This window comes from Orcinus orca, chromosome 19 (assembly GCF_937001465.1).
Source record: "Orcinus orca chromosome 19, mOrcOrc1.1, whole genome shotgun sequence".
NCBI lineage: Eukaryota > Metazoa > Chordata > Mammalia > Artiodactyla > Delphinidae > Orcinus > Orcinus orca.
Genome location: NC_064577.1, coordinates 32,208,938 through 32,231,044, shown reverse-complemented (window position 1 = coordinate 32,231,044; position 22,107 = coordinate 32,208,938). Strand labels below are relative to the sequence as shown.

General features: G+C 54.9%; 2 protein-coding genes across 2 annotated transcripts; one reads left to right on the top strand and one right to left on the bottom strand.

Moving 5' to 3' along the window:
* Nucleotides 1-5: 5 nt before the first annotated feature.
* Nucleotides 6-7,633, top strand: SGSH (N-sulfoglucosamine sulfohydrolase). The gene is made up of 8 exons (XM_004275549.3): nucleotides 6-140; nucleotides 1,276-1,436; nucleotides 2,935-3,040; nucleotides 3,323-3,473; nucleotides 3,823-3,979; nucleotides 4,345-4,426; nucleotides 5,280-5,483; nucleotides 6,297-7,633. Exons 1-8 carry the CDS (start codon nucleotides 44-46, stop codon nucleotides 6,854-6,856), a joined length of 1,518 nt encoding a protein of 505 aa, XP_004275597.1. The 5' UTR covers nucleotides 6-43; the 3' UTR covers nucleotides 6,857-7,633.
* CARD14 (caspase recruitment domain family member 14) lies at nucleotides 7,592-21,715 on the bottom strand. The gene is given in 15 exon segments (XM_049702040.1): nucleotides 7,592-7,872; nucleotides 8,503-8,618; nucleotides 9,311-9,432; nucleotides 11,695-11,865; nucleotides 12,741-12,864; nucleotides 13,582-13,643; nucleotides 14,881-15,119; nucleotides 15,314-15,374; nucleotides 17,018-17,112; nucleotides 17,204-17,346; nucleotides 17,878-17,985; nucleotides 19,007-19,183; nucleotides 19,689-19,814; nucleotides 20,437-20,556; nucleotides 21,554-21,715. Coding segments are annotated over 15 exon segments (2,019 nt in total). The 5' UTR covers nucleotides 21,713-21,715; the 3' UTR covers nucleotides 7,592-7,676.
* Nucleotides 21,716-22,107: the final 392 nt, after the last annotated feature.

Sequence of the window (22,107 nt, the reverse complement as noted above, 5' to 3'; positions counted from 1 at the left end):
TGCTCACGTGACCGCGGGGCGGCGCCCGGCTGGAACTGCCGCTATGCGCTGCTCCGGGCCGGCCTGCTGGGTGTTGCTCCTCGTAGCGGGTCTCTGTTGTGTGCACCGGGCGCGCCCCCGAAACGTGCTGCTGATCCTCGGTAAGTTCCGACCCGCCGGCACCCCGGGCACCGCCCTCCACGGCCGCCGGAAGAGGCCAGCGCTAACCCTCCGTGCCCTGCAGACCCCATTGCCGTTCATTTCCCGACTCCTCTTTTTGCTGACCCCAGACTCTTCGTGGTCGGCTCCTTGGAGAGGCAAGCAGAGGCGGCCCTGCCCACTGCAGGGTCTGGAGGGTTCGGCCCCAGCATTCACACCCCATTCCTGCCCCCGGTTCTGACCCTGTAGCCCGAACCGTGACCAGAGCAGCCAGGGCTAAGCCTGGGGTCCCCACCCACCTCAGGGCGTTGGGCGGCTTTCCACAGATCGCAGAGGGGATGCCAGAAGAGGGGCTGGTGCCCAAGTCCTCAGAGACCAGCAGGGTGCCCTGGATCTCTCATCTTCTCCCCAGCAGTGATAACCCCGTTTCCCTTCCCTTTTCAGACCCCAGAGCACTGTGGCTCAACTCTCTTTCTCCTGGCTGAAGGGAGCAGCCCCCACTCACCCACCCGCCTTCTCCCCTGGCCCTCCCCGCCTCCGTGAAACCCCAAGTTCCTCTAGTGCCCTGTTGTTCACGAGACTTTCTGCTTGGGTAACCAGAGCCCAGCTATCACAAGGCAACCTGATTCTTTCCTCTTTTGAGGTCTGGCTGTCTGCCAGGGCCACTGTTTCTGATTAACTTTGTGGTCTGGGGCAGGTCCTTCAGCTAATTGTAACTTAAACAGCACCCTACAGAGCGGCTCCCTTCAACTCCCCCTATCTCAGGGGCATTGGCGGAGAACCAGCACGTGGATCCACGTCCTCAGGCACGTCTGCAGAGCCCAGGACTGCCGAATCATGCCTGCTTGGATCTCATGCTCCCCTCAGTTTTATGCCTGCCTACTAACATGTTCACCCAGTTTTCGTATATGCCTGGTGGCATTCCCGCTCAAGTAACAAGCCTGCTGAATATCATGCCCACTTGGGTCATTCCCACTTGGAAATCACACCTGCCTGATATCAAGTCTACAGAGGTATCATACCCGCCTGGGCATCACTGCCAGGCCACTGCAGCAGGACCCAGGTCTCTCTCACTCCCACATGCTGCTCTTTCTGAGCCCAGGCCATCAGGTCCTCTATGTCTCCCTCCTTCCTCAGCGGATGACGGAGGCTTTGAGAGTGGTGCCTACAACAACAGTGCCATCACCACCCCTCACCTGGATGCCTTGGCCCGCCGGAGCCTTGTCTTCCGCAATGCCTTCACCTCCGTGAGCAGCTGCTCTCCCAGCCGGGCCAGCCTCCTCACTGGCCTGCCCCAGGTGAGGGCAGCAGGGGTTCAGGAGGAGGGAGAGCCCCCAAGGCTTCTGCTGCTGGGAACCCCTCCCTGGTCTCCCTGGGGATGTGCCCACCTTCCCTCCCCCACCCCCAGCCAAATGGTCCAAGTGCAGCCCTGCTCCACCACTGTGTGACTGTGAGCAAATCACTTATCTCTGTGTGCCTCAATTTCCTCACCTGAAAGATGGGGTGTTAGTAATACCTCACTCCTGGGATTACTATAGGATTGGCCAAGTTAACTCTCTATATGTAAAACTCACAGCAAGGTGCCTGGCAGGTACTTGCCCAGCCCAGTGTTAACTCTTTTCATGATATTGTCCCAGGAGCTTTTGTGACAATAAAAGCTGCCATTTAAGGCACTTACTCTATTGTGCTAAGGTACATGTAATGAAAGATTTACCATTTTAACTATTTTAAGCCTGCAGTTCAGTGGCATTAAGTACATTCACATTGTTGTGCAGCCATCACCACCATCCGTCTCCAGGACTTTTTTATCACCCCAAACTGAAACTCTGTCCCCATTAAACACTAGCTCCCTGTTCCCACTGCTCCGCCAGCCCCTGGCAACCACCATTCAACTTTCTGTCTCTGTGAATTTGGTTACTCTGGGTACATCACATAAGTGGAATCATATAGTGTTTGCTTTTTTGCGGCTGGCTGGTTTCACTGAGCATAATGTCCCCAAGCGTCACCCGAATACGTCAGTACCTCACTACTTCTCAAGACTGAATAATGTTCCATTGTGTGGATAGAGCGTATTTTGTTTTATCTATTTCTCTATTAGTGGACACTTGGGTTTCTCCCACCTTTGGTTGTTGGAATAATGCTGCTGTGAACCTGGGTGTACATGGACACTTACTCCTGATGTATTATCTCACAGCGTTATTTTATGCGGGGGATGCTCTGTACGTCCCTTTCTGAGAGCCTGAGGCTGTGAGTAGGAGGCCTACATAAAGAGCAGACTGTGGCCTGTACACAGAAGCTTCCTGTAAGGTCAATCAGGCAGCTGTAGGCTACGCTCACCTCTGGGCAGTGAGCCACAGGAATAAGGACAGGGATTTTCCTTCTTACATCTCTCTAGCCTGTTTGAGTTTGCAACACGTACAACAATTTTTTTTACACTCTAAAAACGTCAGCTAATAAAAAGAGGCCTGTTGGTGTGGTTTTCACTCTACGATGTGTGCTCTTGATAGAAAAATTGAGAAGTACAGGTACACAAAAAGAAGAAAATAAAAGCCACCCCTAATTTTAGTGTACATTCTCCCAGTCTATTGTATTTCCTGCTGTCGTCCCATGGTAGGGACCTGTGGGCCTGTTGGGCGGGGAGTGAGAGATGGAGAAAACCTCTATGAGAACTCTAAATCAGGGGCCTACAAAGGGCCAGGCTGGTGAGCCTGGGAGAGCAGAAGCGTTGGGGGTGGGGTGGGGGACAGGACCCTGGCTGCCAGGAGGCGCCCGGCCTCACAGCATCTCTGCTGGCAGCATCAGAATGGAATGTATGGCCTGCACCAGGATGTCCACCACTTCAACTCCTTCGACCGGGTGCAGAGCCTGCCTTTGCTGTTGGGCCGAGCTGGTGTTCTCACAGGTGAGGGGCTTCGTGTAGCCACAGGGGCAGGACAGCAACTTACCTCCCTGCCCCAGAGGGGCAAGGCCTTGTCCCGAGCCACCATGGGCCCTGTGTTGCCTGCTCTGAGCACTTGACCCCAAGGAATCTGGGCCTTCTGGCTGGGCCATGGGCACACGAGAACAAGGGCCCGGCTGCCTCCTGGAGGCCACAGCAAGACACAGGGCCTGGGGAGTGGAGAAGGGGGCAGAGGGGAATGGGAGACCGAAAGAGCTCTGGACAGGCCTATCTCCCCGACTCCAGGCATCATTGGGAAGAAGCACGTGGGGCCGGAGACGGTGTACCCGTTTGATTTTGCGTACACGGAGGAGAATGGCTCTGTCCTCCAGGTGGGGCGGAACATCACTAGAATGAAACTGCTGGTCCGGAAATTCCTGCAGGCTCGGGACAACAGGTGTGAGGAGGGTCCCTCCCCCTTACTGCCCTCACACAGCCAGACCTCTGGACAGTTAATACTGGATGCAGATCCCAGAGTCTTTGGTTGGGATTCTTGGAGTCTCCAGACAGCTGGGGTGTGGGTGGAGGAGAAGGTTCCAGATGCTCAAGTTGATCTGGTCAGAAGAAGAGGGGACATGGGGACACTGAGGCAGTGTGGATCACGGGGAGGCTCTCAGTTGTAGGGGAGTAGGCAAAGCTGAGGGGTGTTCCTTCCCAAAGGATGAGGCTCCCCAGGGTAGAAGCCAGGTGGTGGGTCAGCCATCTGACCTTGACCTCAACGCTCAAGCCCATCCCTCCATCTGCAGGCCTTTCTTCCTCTATGTCGCCTTCCATGACCCCCACCGCTGCGGGCACTCCCAGCCACAGTACGGGGCCTTCTGTGAGAAGTTTGGCAATGGAGAGAGTGGCATGGGGCAGATCCCAGACTGGACCCCGCAGACCTACAACCCGAAGGATGTGCAGGTAGGAGGACCCCTCACCACGTTTCTGAGAACTACCCTTCGTCCTCCACCCTGTAAATATGGGGACCTGTGCCCCTCTCGTGGGTTGGCAGCCCTGGCCCCAGGTGTGTAAGAAGAAACCCACTGACTCACTGGAGCCAGGGCCCCATCTGTGGGGTGGCAGAGAGAAGCGTAAAGACATGGAATGATGTACCCAGAAGCGTGGGTGTTCTGGGATAATCCATTCAGGAAGAGAGATGATTTTGGGCCCTGGGAGGAAGGCTGGCACCTGTATCTCCCACCCTAATTCAAGCGCTGGCCACTTTGCCCCCTCCACCCAACCTATCTGTTCTAACCTTGACTTGCCACCCACCTGCCCCATCCCAGGTGCCTTACTTTGTCCCTGATACACCGGCGGCCCGAGCTGACTTGGCCGCGCAGTACACCACCATCAGCCGCATGGACCAAGGTGAGTTCAGGGAGCCCAGGTGGTGGGATAGGGCACAGCTTGGGCCTCCACCTTGAGCCAGAGCCAGAAATCACAGTGCCACAGGGCCGTGTCCCCTCTGGGGGAGAGTCCTTCCTGCCTCTTCCAGCTCATGGTGGCCGCAAGTGTTCCTTGGCTTGTGCAGCATTACTCCAGTCTCTGCCTCTGTTGTCACATGAGCTCCTTCCCTGTGTTTTCTCTTTAGTCTGTGGCCCTCCTCTTCGTTTAAAGACACTTGTCATTCGATTTAAGGACCACCTAGGTATGTCAGGATGATCTCATCTCAAGATCCTTGACTTAATTGTATCTGCAAAGACCCTCTTTCCAAATAACGTTACATTCACAGGTTCTGTGTGGACATATCTTTTAGGGGAACCACCATTCAACCCAGTCTGGGAGGTTGGTGCCTTTATCGTTTCCCTGTTGGTACCATTAGTTCATGGGGACTTGGGAAGGGGGTGGGTGTAGAGAGAATCCTATCTTCTGGCCCCACCCAAGACCATCCTTATTACCTCCATGGGGAGATTCCAGGAAACACAGAAACCACTGCATGGCAGGTAGCAGCTGCATAGGGGTGACACGGAACTGCCAAGGTTGGCCAGTGTCCTGGAGGGGTGCACTCAGGTGGAGGCCATGCAAGTACTGCTCCAGGACAGGGCCCTGGGCAGAGTGCTGGGTGGGAGGCCTGGCTGGTGGCAAGGAGGGCCGGGGTGATTGAAGGAAAAGATGGTGCAGGGTTCAGCAGCCAGATGAAGAAATGCTTTAGTGCACACGCATTCCCACAACTGCGCATCTGCCTGCGGCTGAGCTCTGCTATCCCCTCCACACCCTGCAGGGATTGGACTCGTGCTCCAGGAGCTGCGTGGGGCGGGTGTCCTGAATGACACCCTGGTGATCTTCACATCCGACAATGGTATCCCCTTCCCCAGCGGCAGGACCAACCTCTACTGGCCGGGCACTGCTGAGCCCATGCTGGTGTCATCCCCAGAGCACCCAAAACGCTGGGGCCAGGTCAGCGAGGCCTACGTGAGCCTCCTAGGTATGACTCTGCATTCCATGCAGCAGGGGTCGAGGAGGGGGAACGGAGAAGGAAGAAGACATTTAGTGGGACCACCACGACCAGACGTAGCTCCTCACCCACTACCTTATGCGGTTGCCACATCACCTCAGTGAGGAAGGGATGGTCAGCCCCATTCTACAGATATAGAAATGAGGCTCAGAGACATGAAGTTAGGAGCCCAAGGTCACACAGCTTGTAAGCACCAAGCTTGGATTCCAGTTTGGGTCTCACTGGCTTCAAGCCAGTCATTTTTCCACTGGCCCACTGGTGAGCATCGATCACCTGGCGCACTTGCTAGTATCCAGATATCCCACCCCAGAGTGTCTGATTCAGTAGGTCTGGGGTGATGCCCCAAAATTTGCATTTGTGACAAATTCCCAGGTGATAATTGATGCCTCTTGACCCCACGTTGAGGGGTCAGGGCAGCAGCATGCTTGGGCCCCTGTGGGCTCAGGGCTCACATCTCCCTTTGGCCCCAAGGTCAGGAAGCGTTCTGGCCACAGCACAGAACAGGAATAGGCCCCTGTGTGGGGGCTTCCTCGCTAGTCTGAAGGATTTTAGAAGGATCCTGGGTATCACCAAGTTGGGGGCTCTTGTCATGGCATTGAAAGCATGACGGCCCAGAGGGTGACGCAGCAGTGATGGGTTGGCCTGTAGTAGCTTTTTCCTGTTGGTGATTTGATGTGCAAGGTGGCCCACCAGCTTCCAGAGTGGCCTGGATTCAGCCCTTCCACGGGGGTGGGTCTGGTGCCCTGGAGGCCCCGCCCTACTGAGATGTCATCTCCTTTCCAGATCTCACGCCCACCATCTTGGATTGGTTCTCTATCCCCTACCCCAGCTATGCCATCTTTGGCTCAAAGACTGTCCAGCTCACTGGGCGGTCCCTCCTCCCAGCGCTGGAGGCAGAGCCTCTTTGGACCACGGTTTTTGGCAGCCAGAGCCACCATGAAGTCACCATGTCCTACCCCATGCGCTCCGTGCACCACCAGAACTTCCACCTTGTGCACAACCTCCACTTCAAGATGCCCTTTCCCATTGACCAGGACTTCTACGTCTCGCCAACCTTCCAGGACCTCCTGAATCGCACCACAGCCGGCCGGCCCACGGGCTGGTACAAGGACCTGCATCACTACTACTACCGGGAACGCTGGGAGCTCTTTGACAGGAGCCAGGACCCCCACGAGACCCAGAACCTGGCCACTGACCCCGGCTATGCCCAGGTTCTGGAACTGCTTCAGACCCAACTGGTTAAGTGGCAGTGGGAGACCCACGACCCCTGGGTATGTGCTCCCAATGGGGTGCTAGAGGAGAAGCTCTCTCCCCAGTGCAGGCCACTCCACAACGAACTGTGAGGCCCTCCCCACCCCCACAGTGGGGGACCACTGTCCTGTGTCTGAGCTGTGTCCTGGCACAGGAATTCCCTGGGGGGTCCCCAGGATGGTGCAGGGTCCCCAACCTGTGACAAGGTGAAGGTGGTCTGGGGAACAGCAGGAAGAAGGGTCTGGGACATGGGGCTTCAGTCCCTCTTGGTTCTCTGGAACCCACAGACGTTCTTGTGCCCTTCACCTGAGAGGAGATGGGATTCTGTGTGCCACGAGGGTGGTGGGTGAGTGCAAACTGCACTCAATGAGGGGACAGTGTCTGTTTGTCAGTCCTGGTCTGGAGGGAGCCTTTGAAGGAAACTTGGGCTTGTCTTCTTCTTTCACTTTGTTCACAGTCAGGCTCCTGAGCCCGGGGCTGGGTTTCCATGAGACCACTGATTCTTGGCAGGCTCCCTAAATGACGAGTTTCATCCTCGGGTCTGTATGGGCAGAGCTTGCCCTTCTTTTTGAGAGTGTCCAAGGATGAAGATGTCTCTGCTCAAGGCCTGAAACCGCCCCATCCTCTGGTTGGGTGAATTCTGTTTGGGTGAGCACAAGTCTGTAGCACAGACAGTACTCATGGAATGCTCCAGACCTGCCCTGCCTCCGCCTGCCTGGAAAACCCAGAAAGGGGGCATCCTCCTTCAAGTGGATGGGCTCCCATCACCCTTCCCACCTCCATCAACTCCATCCTGGAGGACATGGTGGGGAAGCCACAAGCCAGAGCATTGTAAAAGCTTTTTATTTTAGTAAAATATACCAAGTTCATTTTCTGAATTTGTTTATGACACAGGGGCCATCAGCAAGGCCTCTACTCTGTCCACACAACCTTCTTCTGCTCATCTGCAATGGCCAGGTGGACACAGCCGAGCAGGGCATGCAGGTCGCTCCAGCTGTCGGGGGCCAGGCTGCTGTACAGACAGGGCACTTCATCCAGCTCACCCTCCTCTTGCCTGGCAGCCTCTAGGAGCTGGTTCTCTGCGGTGCCGAGCTGCTGCAGAGCCTTCCTGCCAGAGCCGGAGGTGGGAGGGTGGCTCAGGGAGAGCCTTGCACCAGCCTCCCAGCACGGAGCCCCAGAAATCAGCCGCCGGCTTGGAATTCTAGGGACCTGGATGGACCGATGATGCAACAGATGCCCCTAGACACAGATGGCCTGCTTCGAGGGGACCCAGTGCCTTGTGAAGCAGATGTGACTGGGGCCCTAGATGACATTGCACTAACGGAGGTGGTGGGGTGGGGTGGCACATCTAGTTTATAACTTCGGTTCTCAAATTATAAAGGGGGCAGCAGGATATCTGGGCTTGTCCCAGCCATGGACCAAGTAGTGTTTTTCAGTCTCTGTCCTTACCTAACACAGATGGACTGTTAACTCTACCCCAGGAAACATGTGGCCTCAGCCGAGGTCAGTCAGGTTCTAGGGTCTCACCTTACTGTCCTCTGGGTTGCTCCCCCGGGGGTGGGCTGCAGGACCTCTATCCTGGATGTTTTAGGGGAACTGCCCTGTGACACTTCCAAGGCTGGCACAAGGTGAGATCCTGGAAACCCCATCACGGGCTCTGGATGTGGTCGCCATGGGCCTTATGGGGAGTTCTGGTGCCCATTCAAACCTCACCACCAGCCCCCAGGGGTACACCTACTTGAATTTCTTTGCCACCTTCTCATTGATGGAGATGTGGATAATGATGGGGAAGATCTCCATCTTGTGCAAGACGCGGACACTGTCCAGCTGGACGTCCAGGAGGGCGTGGGTGTTCTGGGGGGAGAGGGGAGGGAAGTGAGCCTCAGCCTTAGAGGAAGCGAGCGGAGCCCACACCCAGGAGTGATGCTGAGAGAAGGGAGAGAAGGGTACAGGCAAGACTGAAGTTTGTAAAGGAGGTGGGGAGAAGAATTCGGGAATGCCCTTTTGTATATGAGCGTGCTGGCTGTACAGTTTTAAAAGTTTCCATCCGTTTGATTTTTTGCCTGGGAAATCTAGAAATCAGAGGCCATCGGGATTGAGGGAGACTGTGTAGAGCTCAAATCCTAGGAGTTGGATGGCTCCATCAACCTCTGGGGTTGTGAAGGATGGGGGGCCATTGTGCCTCTGACTCACAGCTGTTCCTGGCTGCTTTGTATCAACACAAAACTTTATAGTTCACAGTAAGCTTCTTTTCATATATTTGTTTGAGTCTTAAAACATGGAGTGTTATCTCCACTTTACTAATTTAGCAAATGTTTATTAAACATCTCCTGCGTTGAGGAAACAGGCTCAGGGAAGTTAAAAGTCCCGCCCGAGGTCACGTGGACACCAAATGGCAGAAACGGGGTTTGGTCTTTCCATGATGGAGCCAGAGACAAGATGAGCACCAACCTGGGGTGTCCAGGGGCCCTGGAGGTTGGCCTTTCCTTTTCCCACTGCCGTTATCTGAAGATGGAGTTCTTCACAGCCCCTACCCCACCCCTTACCTTTCCCATGAGGGACTCGACTGCTCTGCAGGTGACACAGTAGCGACCACCAGGTGCCTCCCTCTCCTGGATGATGTTCCCTCTCTGGCTGGAGGCATCATACTCCTCCTGGCTCAGGTATGCTGAAGGTGACAGTTGATGGGGATGTCACCCACCCAGCCGCTCTCCCAGGAGCCCATGCTGAACACCCATGGGTCTGCCCCCACGGACCCCCACCAGCTCTGGGGCAAGTTCTTCCTAGGGTGTCCTCTTTATAAACCTGACCCTGCTCTTCCTGCTTGGAAGAGTCCATGCCCTGTACATTCACCCGAAACCATTGGACACAGCAGGTGCCTAGCCAGTGCCAGGATGTGGGTGGATGGATGGAAGGTTGGATGGAGGGAAGAGTGGAGGGAAAGAAGGAAAGACGGACAAATGTAGATAAACCCGTCGGTTTATAAATCATTCCCAAGCTCCGAACTTACATATGCAACTTCTTACATCCAGAAATCCCTTAAATCCGTGGTTCTCAACCAGGAGCAATTTTACCCCCAAGGTGCACTTGGCAATGTCTGGAGACATTTCTGACTGTCACAACTGCTGGGAAGGGGGTATGCTCCTGGCATCCAATGGGTTGAGGTCCAGGTATGTTGCTTATCTGTGATGCACAGGAGAGCCCACAACAGAGGATGATCCAGCCCTAAATGTCGTGCCCAGGCTGAGAACTTCTGCCCTGTATAAACATGTTAAAACACACCCTGGGGCTTCCCTGGTGGCGCAGTGGTTGAGAGTCCGCCTGCCGATGCAGGGGACGCGGGTTTGTGCCCCGGTCCGGGAGGATCCCACATGCCGCGGAGCGGCTGGGCCCGTGAGCCATGGCCGCTGAGCCTGCGCGTCTGGAGCCCGTGCTCCGCAGCGGGAGAGGCCACAGCAGTGAGAGGCCCGCGTACCGCAAAAAAAAAAAAACAAACAAAAAAAAAACACACCCTGACTTTTCCCTTCTTCCTGAATAGCACCCAGTCTCCCAAGTGAGAACTGCACGTGCCCTCCTGCTAGCCTCCACCCTCCAGAGCATCACCAGATCCTGCAGACAGCTGGCAGACAGCTCTTGGGGCTGCCCTCTTCTCCCCACTGTGGCTTTGCTGTACCACCTCTGGCCCAGCCCCTAGCCAAGCCCTTCTCCAGTCCGTCTTCTATTCCACTTGAAAACGGGCCTGATTCAAAGATCGGGCCTGATCATGTCCCCTTGCCTACCACGTACCACGGCACGTCTGGGCACCCACTGCCTCCCCATGGTGCCGTCTGTGCCTCAGTGCCTTTGTACACTCTGCTCCCTCAGCCTGGACTTCCTGGTTCTGCTCGCAAACTCCTGTCCTGTCTTGCCGTCAGACTGCAGCCCCACTCCCACCCCCTCCAAAGAATCCCTCTCTGGATCACTTGTGGAGCTAAGATGGGTCAGTCTGCCACGTCTTTAGGTGTCTGTCTCCAGAGGAGCAGAATAGACCCTGAGGGCCTCTTGGACTCTCTATCTCTAGCCCGCTGCACAGAGCCTAGCACACAGCAGGTGCTCACTGGAGGAACTGCGTGGGCCACACTTGCTTCTCTCTGTCCCCTCTGTGAACTCCAGGGGAGAAGGACAGGGCCCTATTCACTCTCAGCTTGTAGCCTAACTCTCTGAGGCAACCACCAACCAGTGATGGGTGGATGGAAGAAAGCCAAGGAGCTAACTCCTGCTCTCCACTCTCCAACCAGCTGAGCCACCTTTCCTGCTGAGCAGGGCCAATGGGACCCAAGATTCCCACTGGCCAGTTCATCTCCACGGCCCTACACTGAGTGGCTTTGGGCAGGTGGATGGAGCCCTTTGGTTGTTTAACTCCGGTTAAGTACAAACCTATCTGCCAGCAGAGCTGCACTGGGTGGAATAACATACCCCCCAAATCCATGTTCATCTGAAACGTCAGAACATGACCTTATTTGGAAATAAGGTCTTTGCAGATGTGGTTAGTAAAGATGAGGTCGCACTGGAGTAGGGTGGCCTTAAATCCCATGACTGGCTCCTTGTAAGAAAGTAACATGAAGACAGAGGGACACGCAGACAAGGAGGCAGAGATGGGAGTAATGCAGTCACAAGCCACCAGCAGCCACCAGAGCAGGAAAAGGCAGGAAGGACTCCCCCTGGAGCCTTTGGAGGAAGTGCAGCCTGCAAAGACATCCTGACTTCAGACTTCTGGCCTTCAGAACTGTGAGAGTACACATCTCTGCTGTTTTAAGGCCCCCGCCCCGCCAGTTTGTGGTCCTTTGTTTCGGCAGCCCCAGGACACTCCTTTGGTCGTGCCGCCCTCCTGAAAGCAGATACTTCTCCTTGCCACCTGACAGTCAGGTGGGACTCCCAGGAGACAGCGTACCTGCTGGGCACTTCTTACCTTGGAAGAGGCACAGCTTCTCCATCAGGATCTTCCTGACCACCCTGGGCACGAAGAGCACTGGCCGGGGCCGGCTGGGCCTGTGGCTGTGCACCAGGGTGTAGGGCACCAGGGTGAAGTAGCTTTCGGCCCAGAAGCACACAGTGGAGGGGTCTGTGGGAGGAGGGAGCCATGAGCGGGCCCGGCGCCAGGCTGCAGCAGCCCCCCACTCCCAGGAAGGCCTGTGTCTGTTTGGCTCGCCACTGCAGCCCTGGCACCTGCAGTAAGTAACACAGGGCACGCTGGGCTCGCACACAACGCACCACGCCCTCCACACCTGCCCCGGCTGATTGCTTTGTACCTGTTGATTAGATTCCCTGTGCTTCTCTAGGATCAGCTTCATAGGCTGCAGTTTAAAACCTTTTCCTTGTTTGGCTCACAGGGAGGATAGAGAAACCATGTTCATCCTTGCAAACAATCTGGAAGCTTCCTGTGTCTTCTCCCTCAGCCTCAAGGGACACGTGATCCCAGTCCTTCCCTCCCTCTCTGGTCCCTGATCTCCTCTCCTGGTCATTTAGGTTATATTAGGCACTCAAAACACTTTTCAAGAAGAAAATAAACTCAAAACGATTTACCTTTCTCCAAGTTCACTTCTGCTTATCTCATTGCACAGTTTTACCTGCTCAGGGGTCTGTGCTGTGCCGGCCTCTGTCACGGCCTCATGCCCACAGCAGTCACTCAGCAGTTGTCTGAGGGTCCACTGGTTTGTGCAGTGTTGGGCATTTGGAGAGTGTTCAGACTTTAATATTCTAAAAGGACTGCTGTCCAGATGACTGTACCAGTGGCTTCGGACAGTCTTATTGAGGCAGGTTACAGAAGTAGGAGTGTCAGTTAAAGGACATTAAAGGTGTGTAGCTCAGCTGCTCTCCAGAAGGGCAGGTAGACGTCAGTTATGGTTCTTAAAGACAGATTCTGGCCTAGATGAGTGGCATCACCCTGACCCAGCTCACCAACCACAGCAGCCTCCAAAGACCCTCCACCAGCTCCACCCGCCTCACCTTCTACCTGGCTTGGGTCCAACTGGCCCCCATCAAAGGATGACCACAGAGGGCTGGCCTTGGTTCTGTCCATACCGACGATGCGGACCAGCTTCTGGGCTCCCCCAGAAGGCTGCTGGACGAGGCAGAAGGGACGTCCCACGGGGCTGGGGGGCTGACACCAGCCCCCCGCCGGCAAATCCAGGGTGGTCCCTGGACTCCCAGGCTGTGCCTGCTGAACAGCCAGCAGGCCCAGGCCCCATGCCAGGGGGTAGGTGACAGAGGGTGGCAGGAGAGGGTCCTCAGGCTGAGCCCCCCAGCCCCCTTCCCGAGCAGGGCATCCGTGGGAAGCAAGAGGGAAGAGTAGGGAACCCCCGGCCTGGCCCTGCCATGATCCAGGGGGCTGCCCTAGCACCTTGCTCAGGGACCGCTGAGTGCTCTATGTCGGGAGAACCCAACAGTGCCTGGTCTCAGTGGGGAATAAGGATGGGGGCCAGATGGTAGGCAAATGGGGTGATGGAGGGAGCAAGACGGAGAGAGCATACATGACGTATCTGCACGCAGTAGAGGAGCTTGCAGGCTGGGTGGCACACAGACCCAGGTGAAGGTTTGGAGGGCCCAGGGGAGAAACACGCCGTGTCACCTCCCTCAGGTTAGCAGCCTACACTTTCCACCTGGGACCCTCAGCCAGTACCCACCTGTCTTCCAGCCCATGCCAGGTGGGGCTGGGACCCTCTGGGTGGAAGGAGGGGTTGATTGGGCCCCTCCCTCCAGATGATGTGAGCTGGGGGAGAGAGGCAGGGCCCACCCGAGCGGGACCCTGCATCTAGGACCTGTGCTGACTGGTCCTCACCTTGCGGGCCATGGTGCTCTGATGAGCCATGTCCTGGATGAGGGCGATGAGCAGCTGCTGAGCTGTGAAATCAACAGGGCTCTCAGCCATTCATTTATTCCCGGTGTTGTTTTGATTTAGGAGAGTAGATATTTTTATAATGAGAAAAAAAATGAGATGTTTTTAACGCTGTTAGAACTGAATTGGCCCCATTTGGATATCAGGACTGTCTCATAAAGGGGATCCGTTGCCTTAACCACAACATGAGCTGATAACTGAGAATCTCACGAGGACTGTTAGAAGTGTGACGAAGGGCTTTCATCTTGGGTGGACTGATGCTTACATCAGGAGCTCTGTGTGTGATCATTCGAGACACATGAGAACTCAGCTCAGCACACAGACAGCGAGAGAGAAGCCATGGGGCCCGAGGGACTCCTGACTGAGGGCTCAGCCCCTCCCTCTCCCTCTCAGCACTTGCCTTCACTCCCTACCCGCCCCCCTACCCTGGGAGGAATGAGTGACACCTGTTTCGAGAATTTCTTGCTATTTTTTTTTTTTCTTTTGCGGTACAGGGGCCTCTCACTGTTGTGGCCTCTCCAGTTGCAGACAGAGCACAGGCTCCGGACGCGCAGGCTCAGCGGCCATGGCGCATGGGCCCAGCCGCTCCGCGGCATGTGGGATTTTCCTGGACCGGGGCAGGAACCCGTGTCCTCTGCATCGGCAGGCAGACCCCCAACCACTGAGCCACCAGGGAAGCCCTTTTGCTATTCTTAAAGGGCCTAATGTTTAATAATTCTGCTTTTAGGCTACATCAAAGTCACCTCCCTGCCCATATGTTCACTTAATAATAATTCAGTTGTACATTTATGGTTTTTGCAGTTTAATGAATATTTTACAGTAAAAAAAATTTTTAGATGCCCCCAATGGTTAAAATGGTGAATTTTATAATGTGTATTTTAACACATACACACAAAGTAACGATAAGATCATTACAGTAAAAAAAAAAAAAAAAAAGCCCCACATCAGAATCTTATGTAGCCTATATAAGAAGATCCCTGGGTCAAGACTGCCGCATCCCCAAAGCTTTCTCAACTGGTGCATAGTCCAGACTACAACAGCTCACAGGCTCACCCTCCAGAGTTCAAGGACGTCAAGGTGGAGAAGGGTGCAGGGTTTTGATGAGAATCACCAGGACTCTCCTCTAAACACGTGTGACACTCTGCTTTACATCAGCCCAAGAAGGAGTGTGGGCCTATCCAATAATACATCTTTGTCAAGTTGAATCTGTGGCTTCCTGGGTTACCTGCCCCTCCCACTCACCCCACCCCTGAGAGGACCCTGGGGGCTCGAGGGTTGGTGCCACACTCACCAGCACAATCTGGGTGCCGGGGCACAAGGCCATCTCGTCTGCTGCGGAGCCCGGGGTGACCCGATGAATGTAGATGCCTGTGAGGTTCCCGCCAGTAACGCTTATCTGCTCCAGCAGTGCGTCCCCCTGGAAGGCCAGCACCGTGACCTGGCTCAGGATCTTGCGGGCTGGCCTCCGCCTCACCGGGACACTGTTGCAGAAAGGGAGGGGACAGAGCTCATGCATCCTAGAGCAAGAAGTCGGGCCAGGCCATCTCCCCATCTGCCCCCTCTAGTCCCATCGCTCTGGAATTCTCCTTCCCTGGCCTCAGAAAGGCTGGTAGTGAGGACACAGTCCTCACTCTGCTCTGCCACCTGCTGGCCCTGGACCCCGCCCTCTGCTCACCTGGCGGCGAGGTGGAGGCCCCCAGAAGACAGCTGCAGGATGTTCTCGGACTCAGGGAGGTCTAGGAGGAAGCTACGGGCTTAGGCCTCGAGCCAGCCTACCCCTCAAGGTCACCCCCCTTCTGAAGGAGCTTTGGCTCACCCCTGCAACCTCAGTGCCGCCACCACAGGCACCCCCTACCTGTTCTGTCTTTTGCTGAGGCTGAACCTTCTCTTGCCCCTCCCTTCCTTGATGTGTAGAACCTTGATTCACCTCCCCTAAAATAGGAGTAGCTGGTGGAGAGCTGCATCTGCGAGAGTTTAACCTACATTGTGTCCTTTTGCAATCCTTGAATGAGTTGCTAGCATTTTACAAGATAGGGAATCTGGAATCTGGATTTCTGGCTTCACTTGAGAAATCAAATCTGGCATAACCCTGGCTGTGTATTTCTGTGTGGCAGCCATCGCCGGCACTGGCCATCGGCTGCCTCCTGTCTCCCCAGGCCACGCTGCTGACCAGCTGGCCATGGCAGGCCTCTGAGTTGACAATCTCCTAGGACTAGATATCCCCAGAGTCTCTCCAAGGCCTGTATTTTATATGTGTCCTGTGAGGCAGATGGCACACCGCCCCCAGCCCAGGTGAGGCTGCCCTTCTCACCTCCTGAGCCTCTCACAAGAACCAGAGGGCCAACAGAGAACTAAGAGTTACTGGCTGCAGGCAGCCTGTGCCCAGCTCACAGGCAAACAGCCACTTGTGTTTACATTCAAAGCCAAGTGAAATTATACACTCCTGATGTATTTGAGGTCAATTCCACTAAAGTTATATGAACCAGGACATTATGCAGAATAATGACAAAAGGAAAAAAAAAAAAGAGCAATGACTCTTTCCTGTTCGTGCTCTTACATCCCAGTTGGTTATACCTGGGGTGGATCCTCTCAGTTGATCACCGTTATAAATAAAAATGGCAATGAATTTGCAAAAGGCAAGGTTTCTGGTCATGTGACCCACAGAAAGCCTGGGGCCATCTGTCCTAAAGGTGCCGCTAGGCAGAACAGCGTGGGGTACGCGCGACCCTTGGTGGCCGTAGGATGAAATCTAGAGGGTGCTAAGCACCTACTGTGTGCAAGGCCCAAGGCTGGAGGCAGATGTGCAGTGGTGGCAAAGTAAGGAGGCTGCCCGTGAGGGGTCTGTGTCTTGAGAAGGAGGGAGGACCAGTTAAGTGACAAATATGAGGAATAAGCCACAGGAGAAATGGGAATGTCTCAGGTGCCAACACCCAGGAGAAATGTTCCTAGCAGGTGCCTCGGCCAGGAACAGTGAGGATGGAAGCCTGTTGCCCTCTGATATCACTGGGAGGCCCAAGTGTCCATGGGTCAGAGCAGGGAGGGACAGAGAGACGAGGTGTGTGTCTGGAGCTGTCTGAACATTTATGCCAAGCTGGATGTGGAGGTGAATGCAACTCCCTTAGCCTCCAGGTGAAAACAAAAGGACGCCCAGTAAGCACGGCACATCTGGACACTGGTTTGAACTGCCAGGTAGTCTGGATTTTCCCAGAGGCTCAGGGCAGGGCAGTAGTCAAGTTCGCTTCTCTCTGCCCATCCCCTGGACAGAAACTGGGGTGTCTCATCTGCCTCCCTAAGATCCCTGTCTTCACTTCCCCTCCTGGCTCTGCCAGCCCAGCCCAGGGGTGGTGGGGTGGCTGCAGAGGTTGGGGGGTATGCTCACCTGCCCTGTCTACAATCTCGTAATCCAAATCTGCATCGCCCTTCTTAGCACCCAGGGAGCCTCCCTGGTCCACCTCCAGGGTTTTGGGGCAGCCACTGAAAAACATAAGAAGAAGATGGAAGCCAATGTCCCAGTGAGCTGCCAGGGGGCTGGAGTCATCCGATCCCTTTACCAGCCCCTCTCTACCTGAAAGACGAGGGGTCTTCCCAGAAGTCCTCTGTGGCCCGCTTGTACAGGGACTGCTGGCTGGGAGGCACAGGGCTGCTGGAGTGGAAGCTATCCACCAGCTCTCGGCTGGACGTGGCGCTCAGGTCAGACCAGAGCTGAGACTGGAGGAGGACGGGGCAGAAGTCACCACGGGGCTGTCACAGGGACGCCCGGGACACCTCTCCTGCTACCATACTGTGTAAAGAGTATAATGATGATAAACCACAGCCTCCCACTAACAGGGCAGAGGAGGCAAGAGGGAAGGGAGGGAGGAGCAAAGAGCCAGGCCACATTAATTGAGCACCTACTATGTGCTGGGCACTCTATTACCTACCTTCTATATTTTATATTGCTTAGTTCTTACGATAAATCTACACGGTGGGTAGCGTTGTCCCACTTTACATATAAAGCAACTGAGCCCCAGAGAGGCCAAATTACTGGCTAGTGAGGGTCACACGCTGACAGGGTGTAAACATGCAAGATGCAGAGTGTGGCATTGGAGGATGCAGGTGAAATGTGTAGATCCAGGTGTAGCCCCTCGGTTCACTTAATAAGCATTTCTGTAGCATCTACTATGTGCCAGACACTCTTCTGTCCCGATAGACGAGGGTGCACCTGGTCTGGCCCCAGCAGTGGCAGAGGAACTGGCATACGTCAGAGGAGCTGCCGTCACTGTCGTCCCACGGGCAGAGGGCAAACATGCGCACCAGCCGCTGCTTCCTCTTCAGACACGGCTCCCTGGCTCCCGCCTCCTGCTTGGGCTGCCAAAGACCCAGATAGGCTGGTTAATTCAGGAAACGTCCTTTGGTTGCTCTTGGGGTTTCTACCAAGTCCCAACCCCTGTCTCCAGCCTCCCGAGTGGTTTCCTTTCATTGGCTTCAAGGCAAAACATTTATGTCCCCTCCTCCCAGCCTGGGACACCCAGCACTGTGGGAACTGGCCACCAAGGGGACATGCAGCAACCAGCTTGGTGACTGCATTTTATTCCTTTTGGATAATATCTGTTATTCTTTCCTGGTTATACAAATAATACATACTATATGTATAATATATCTAAACATACTCCACAAAGAATATTGGTGGGGAGGAACAGGCTGATTAGAGAAGAAAATAAAATTGACCCGTCCTCCCACACTCAGAAATAGAACAGCTAGCAGTTTGCTATCTGTCCATCAGTCTTTTTTCTATACATATGTATATTTTTTGAACATGTTTGATGTGGTAAGTGGGTAGGAAGGAAGGGCTAGGGCCCCTGCATAGGGAGGGGAGGGTCTGGTTGTGCCTCACCCAGGTCCCTGGGCACCTCTGAAGAGTCTCGCCCACCCACCAGGGTGCCTTGGAGCTGGAGCTGCCGGCAAGACCATAATTAGAGGTTTTACAGTAATTTTAGTTCTTTGAGAACATAGCTCCCTCCAGGTCTATCACTCAGCTGTCAGATAGTTGACTTTCAAGCATCCCAGGAAGGCATCGTCCACCAGAGCAAGTGGCTGCCTGCACAGCTTCATATGCTGCCTTCTTTCTTCATCAAACACCACACATTACAGACTCCAGAACCTTTCACTAAGCTACCCCTTCTATGACGTGCATAGTATTACCATAAAAGGAAATGCAGAAGGAGACTCAGCCTGCCCAGCTGGGTACCTTCAACCTCTGACCACACTGTCTGCTCACGGGAGCCAGCGTGGTGGATGGAGCTGAATCCGGTGGTGCCAGCAGGGCCCGTGTGGCCGGCTCGGTCCCACCCCGAGCACACCCTGCATCCCCACCCGCCCCCCGCCTCACCTGAGCAGCAGCAGAGCTCACCCCTGGCAGCGACTCGGCCTGCACTTGTAGCCGCTGGACCTGCTGGCGCAGTTCGCAGACCTGGTTTGTCAGCTCAAACACCTTCCTGCGGAGTGCGTCCTTCTGTGCCAGGTTCTAAGAAATCTCCATCTGGGATCCATCCCTTGCTGAGTAGGCCTGCGAGCCGAGATAGAGCGGATCGACGCCCAGAGGATAAAGAGGCTGTGCCGCCACCACGCAGAAGTCCAGCTAGAGAAAGCCCCCCGTTTCTGGCCCGCGGTTATCCTGGACTTCCCCTGTGCGCACCGTACACAGCTCATTCTGCAGCTTACCACCATTTACAGCTCACGTAAATGTGTGTAGTTCTAGTAACACCCAATAGGTGGGGTGCACACAAACACGCCCTGTTAGAAGTGAAAGGAGGGAGGACGCTGTACAGCAGGCATGGCAGGAGATGACAGTCAAGGGGAGTCAAGAAACCTCCCAGGGATCGGGAGAGACATCCCGAGTCTGGAACCTGCTGCCATCGAGGGCGGGTGACCCGGCCGGCCAGCCCTCGGCCACACCCAGAGGGGCGGGGTCTTCCTGAGCCTCCCGACCTCCCGAGACTCCGCCGGCGCAGCACTGTTCTCGGAGCCCCTCAGCCCGTCACCCTGGCCGGCCCCTTGCCTCTCCCCGGTACCTGGTCCTGCTCCTTCTGCAGCTCGACCACTTGGCTCTGCAGGACGTTCATCTTCTCCTTGTACATTTCGCAGTCCACCTTGGTTTTCTGGAACTGGAGCAGGGTCTGCTCCTTCTCTTCCCAGTACTGAACAGAGGGGGACAAACATGGCCCATGAAGGTCAGCGGCTGTGAGGGCGGGGCTGAGGATGGGTGGTGGGGGAGCCTCGAGGAGAGGGAGGGGGGCGGTTCTAGAGGGGAAATAAGGTGAATTCACGCTCATTTCTTAAGTGCTGGATTCCACGTGCATCTACAGAGTTGCTGTGTTGATTATATTTTAATTTGGTCATCAAAATATGCATGGGTGCTGCATGTCTATTTGTGTTTTGTTTATTCCATGTCCCAAAATGCATAAATATTTTCCCTCTACCTGCCTCATTCTCTTCCACTGTCTCCTTTCTCTCATCCTCCCCTTGCCTTTTATAGCAACTAAAGAAATCCCTGGCTCTCACCCTGGGGCCCCTATGCACTTGAAATCACTCTGTGTTCTAATCACTTGTTTGCCTGACATGTTTTCTCCCCACCCCACAAAGTAGACGTGACCTCTAGTCTTTGACTGTGAGTTGGTGCCCAATCTAGTTTTGACAAAGGAATCAACGAACAGGCCCATGCATTCGTTAGGCAAAGCTGATCTTAAGCTCAGTGTGGATTAAAGAATCTCCTTCCTCACCCAGGCAGCCCGGCCCCTAAACACGGCCCAGAAGGGTCACCTGCTTTCGCTGTCTCTCAGCGGCCATGGCCCGCTCCCTCAGAGAGTGGATGCGGTTCACCAGCTCCTGCCTGCTCTCCAGGGCCTCATCCAGGTTCTGCTCCAGAATGTCCTTCTCCGCCTGGTGCAAAGAGAGGTCAGCCCAGGGACCCTGACCTCCCCAAAGGCCTGCCCCTGGGGAAGCATCCCCATCATCTCGTCCCAAGGATAGGAGGCAGGAAGCTTCAAGGATGGTGGTGTGTGGGCAGATTTAGCCTTATTACCGCACATCAGGCAGGAAAAAAGGCAAGGTCAGCAATTAAAATGGAGAACATGCATTTCAGCTCCAAGTGTGCATGGCTAGGAAACAAAGTACAGGAAGCTGAAAGCCTCTGAGGGTAGCATAGCACCTCCACTGTTTAGGCAGCTTCAGGCTGCTCCTTCAACAAATCCACAAGCAGAGCTTCCAGGAGGCGGAACACCAACGGGTGGGTCATTCCCCGCTCACGCTCACTTTTATGAGTGATGGCACAGTTCAGGCCATGGGGTGGCAGTGCCAGGCGGTGGCCTGCCCCACACCCCTGAACGTCTATTGAAGGACTAGTTCAAAAAATAGATATTTATTGATTGAAAGGGACTGGAGAGGAGAGGCAGAGGGCTTGCATAATTCCAGGGCTTTGGCATCACTAACTTCTCTGCATCCTACCATTCCCCACTCCCTCATGCCTGCGTGGGCAGGGCGCCAGAATATTTTGCAGGCAGAAACGTTGCCCTGCTCCCACAACCTTAAGCTAATTCCATCATTTATAATCAGCCTCGTCTATTCCGAACAACAGGGCAGCAGCAAACCAGCTTAGTAAGACTTTCGAATATGTGTGCAACAGCTATCAATTCTGCTAACATTTGGGGGCTGGGAAGAGTGGGAATGAGGGATGCGAGAAGGAGCCATGGAGATGAGTCACTAGGTTTCATCTCACCCAGGTCTTAGCCACACCTCAATAGAACCACTTGTCAGAAATCCCACAGTCTGGAGGCCACAGGCCAAGGTCAAGGACACTCCCTGCTGGCCACCAGGGAAGGAAGCTGAATCTTGTGGGGACCAGGGCAGGAAGCTGACCCTTGGAGGCACCAGGACCCACCAGGCTGAAGGTCAGGGAGCGGAGCCTCTCATTCTCCTCCTTCAGGCGGCTCAGCTCCTCATCTCCAGGCTCCAGCTCATTCGTCATCTTCAGGGACCGCTCTCGAAATTCCCGCTCACAGGCAGAAGACATCTTCTCTTGCTGCAGCTCTTGCTTCATCAGATACAGCTGCCAGGATGGAGATCAAGGGGGAGAATGTAACTGCTGTTTCTCCACGAGACCAGGAGCCGGCTGTGGTTCTCAACGTTTCTTCTTAAGGATGATGCTGTTCATACTCGAAGAGGTCCCTCTCCGGAGATTTCAAAATCCATTAAAGGATTTTACCTAATGAATAGTTCCAGTCCCTGCGGGACGGGAAAGGCATTTTAGCTTTATTTTATAGATGAGGTGTAGGGGTTAAATCACTGGGCTGGGGTCCCCAGGGACAGAACAAGGAGCCCTGGCCACCAGCTCTTGGATCTGACAGCCAGCACAGCCGGGAATGAATGTCCAGTAAGCCTCCTCCAGCATGGCCCTGCTTCTCTGCCTTTCCATATTCTGCTAAACACGTCAGA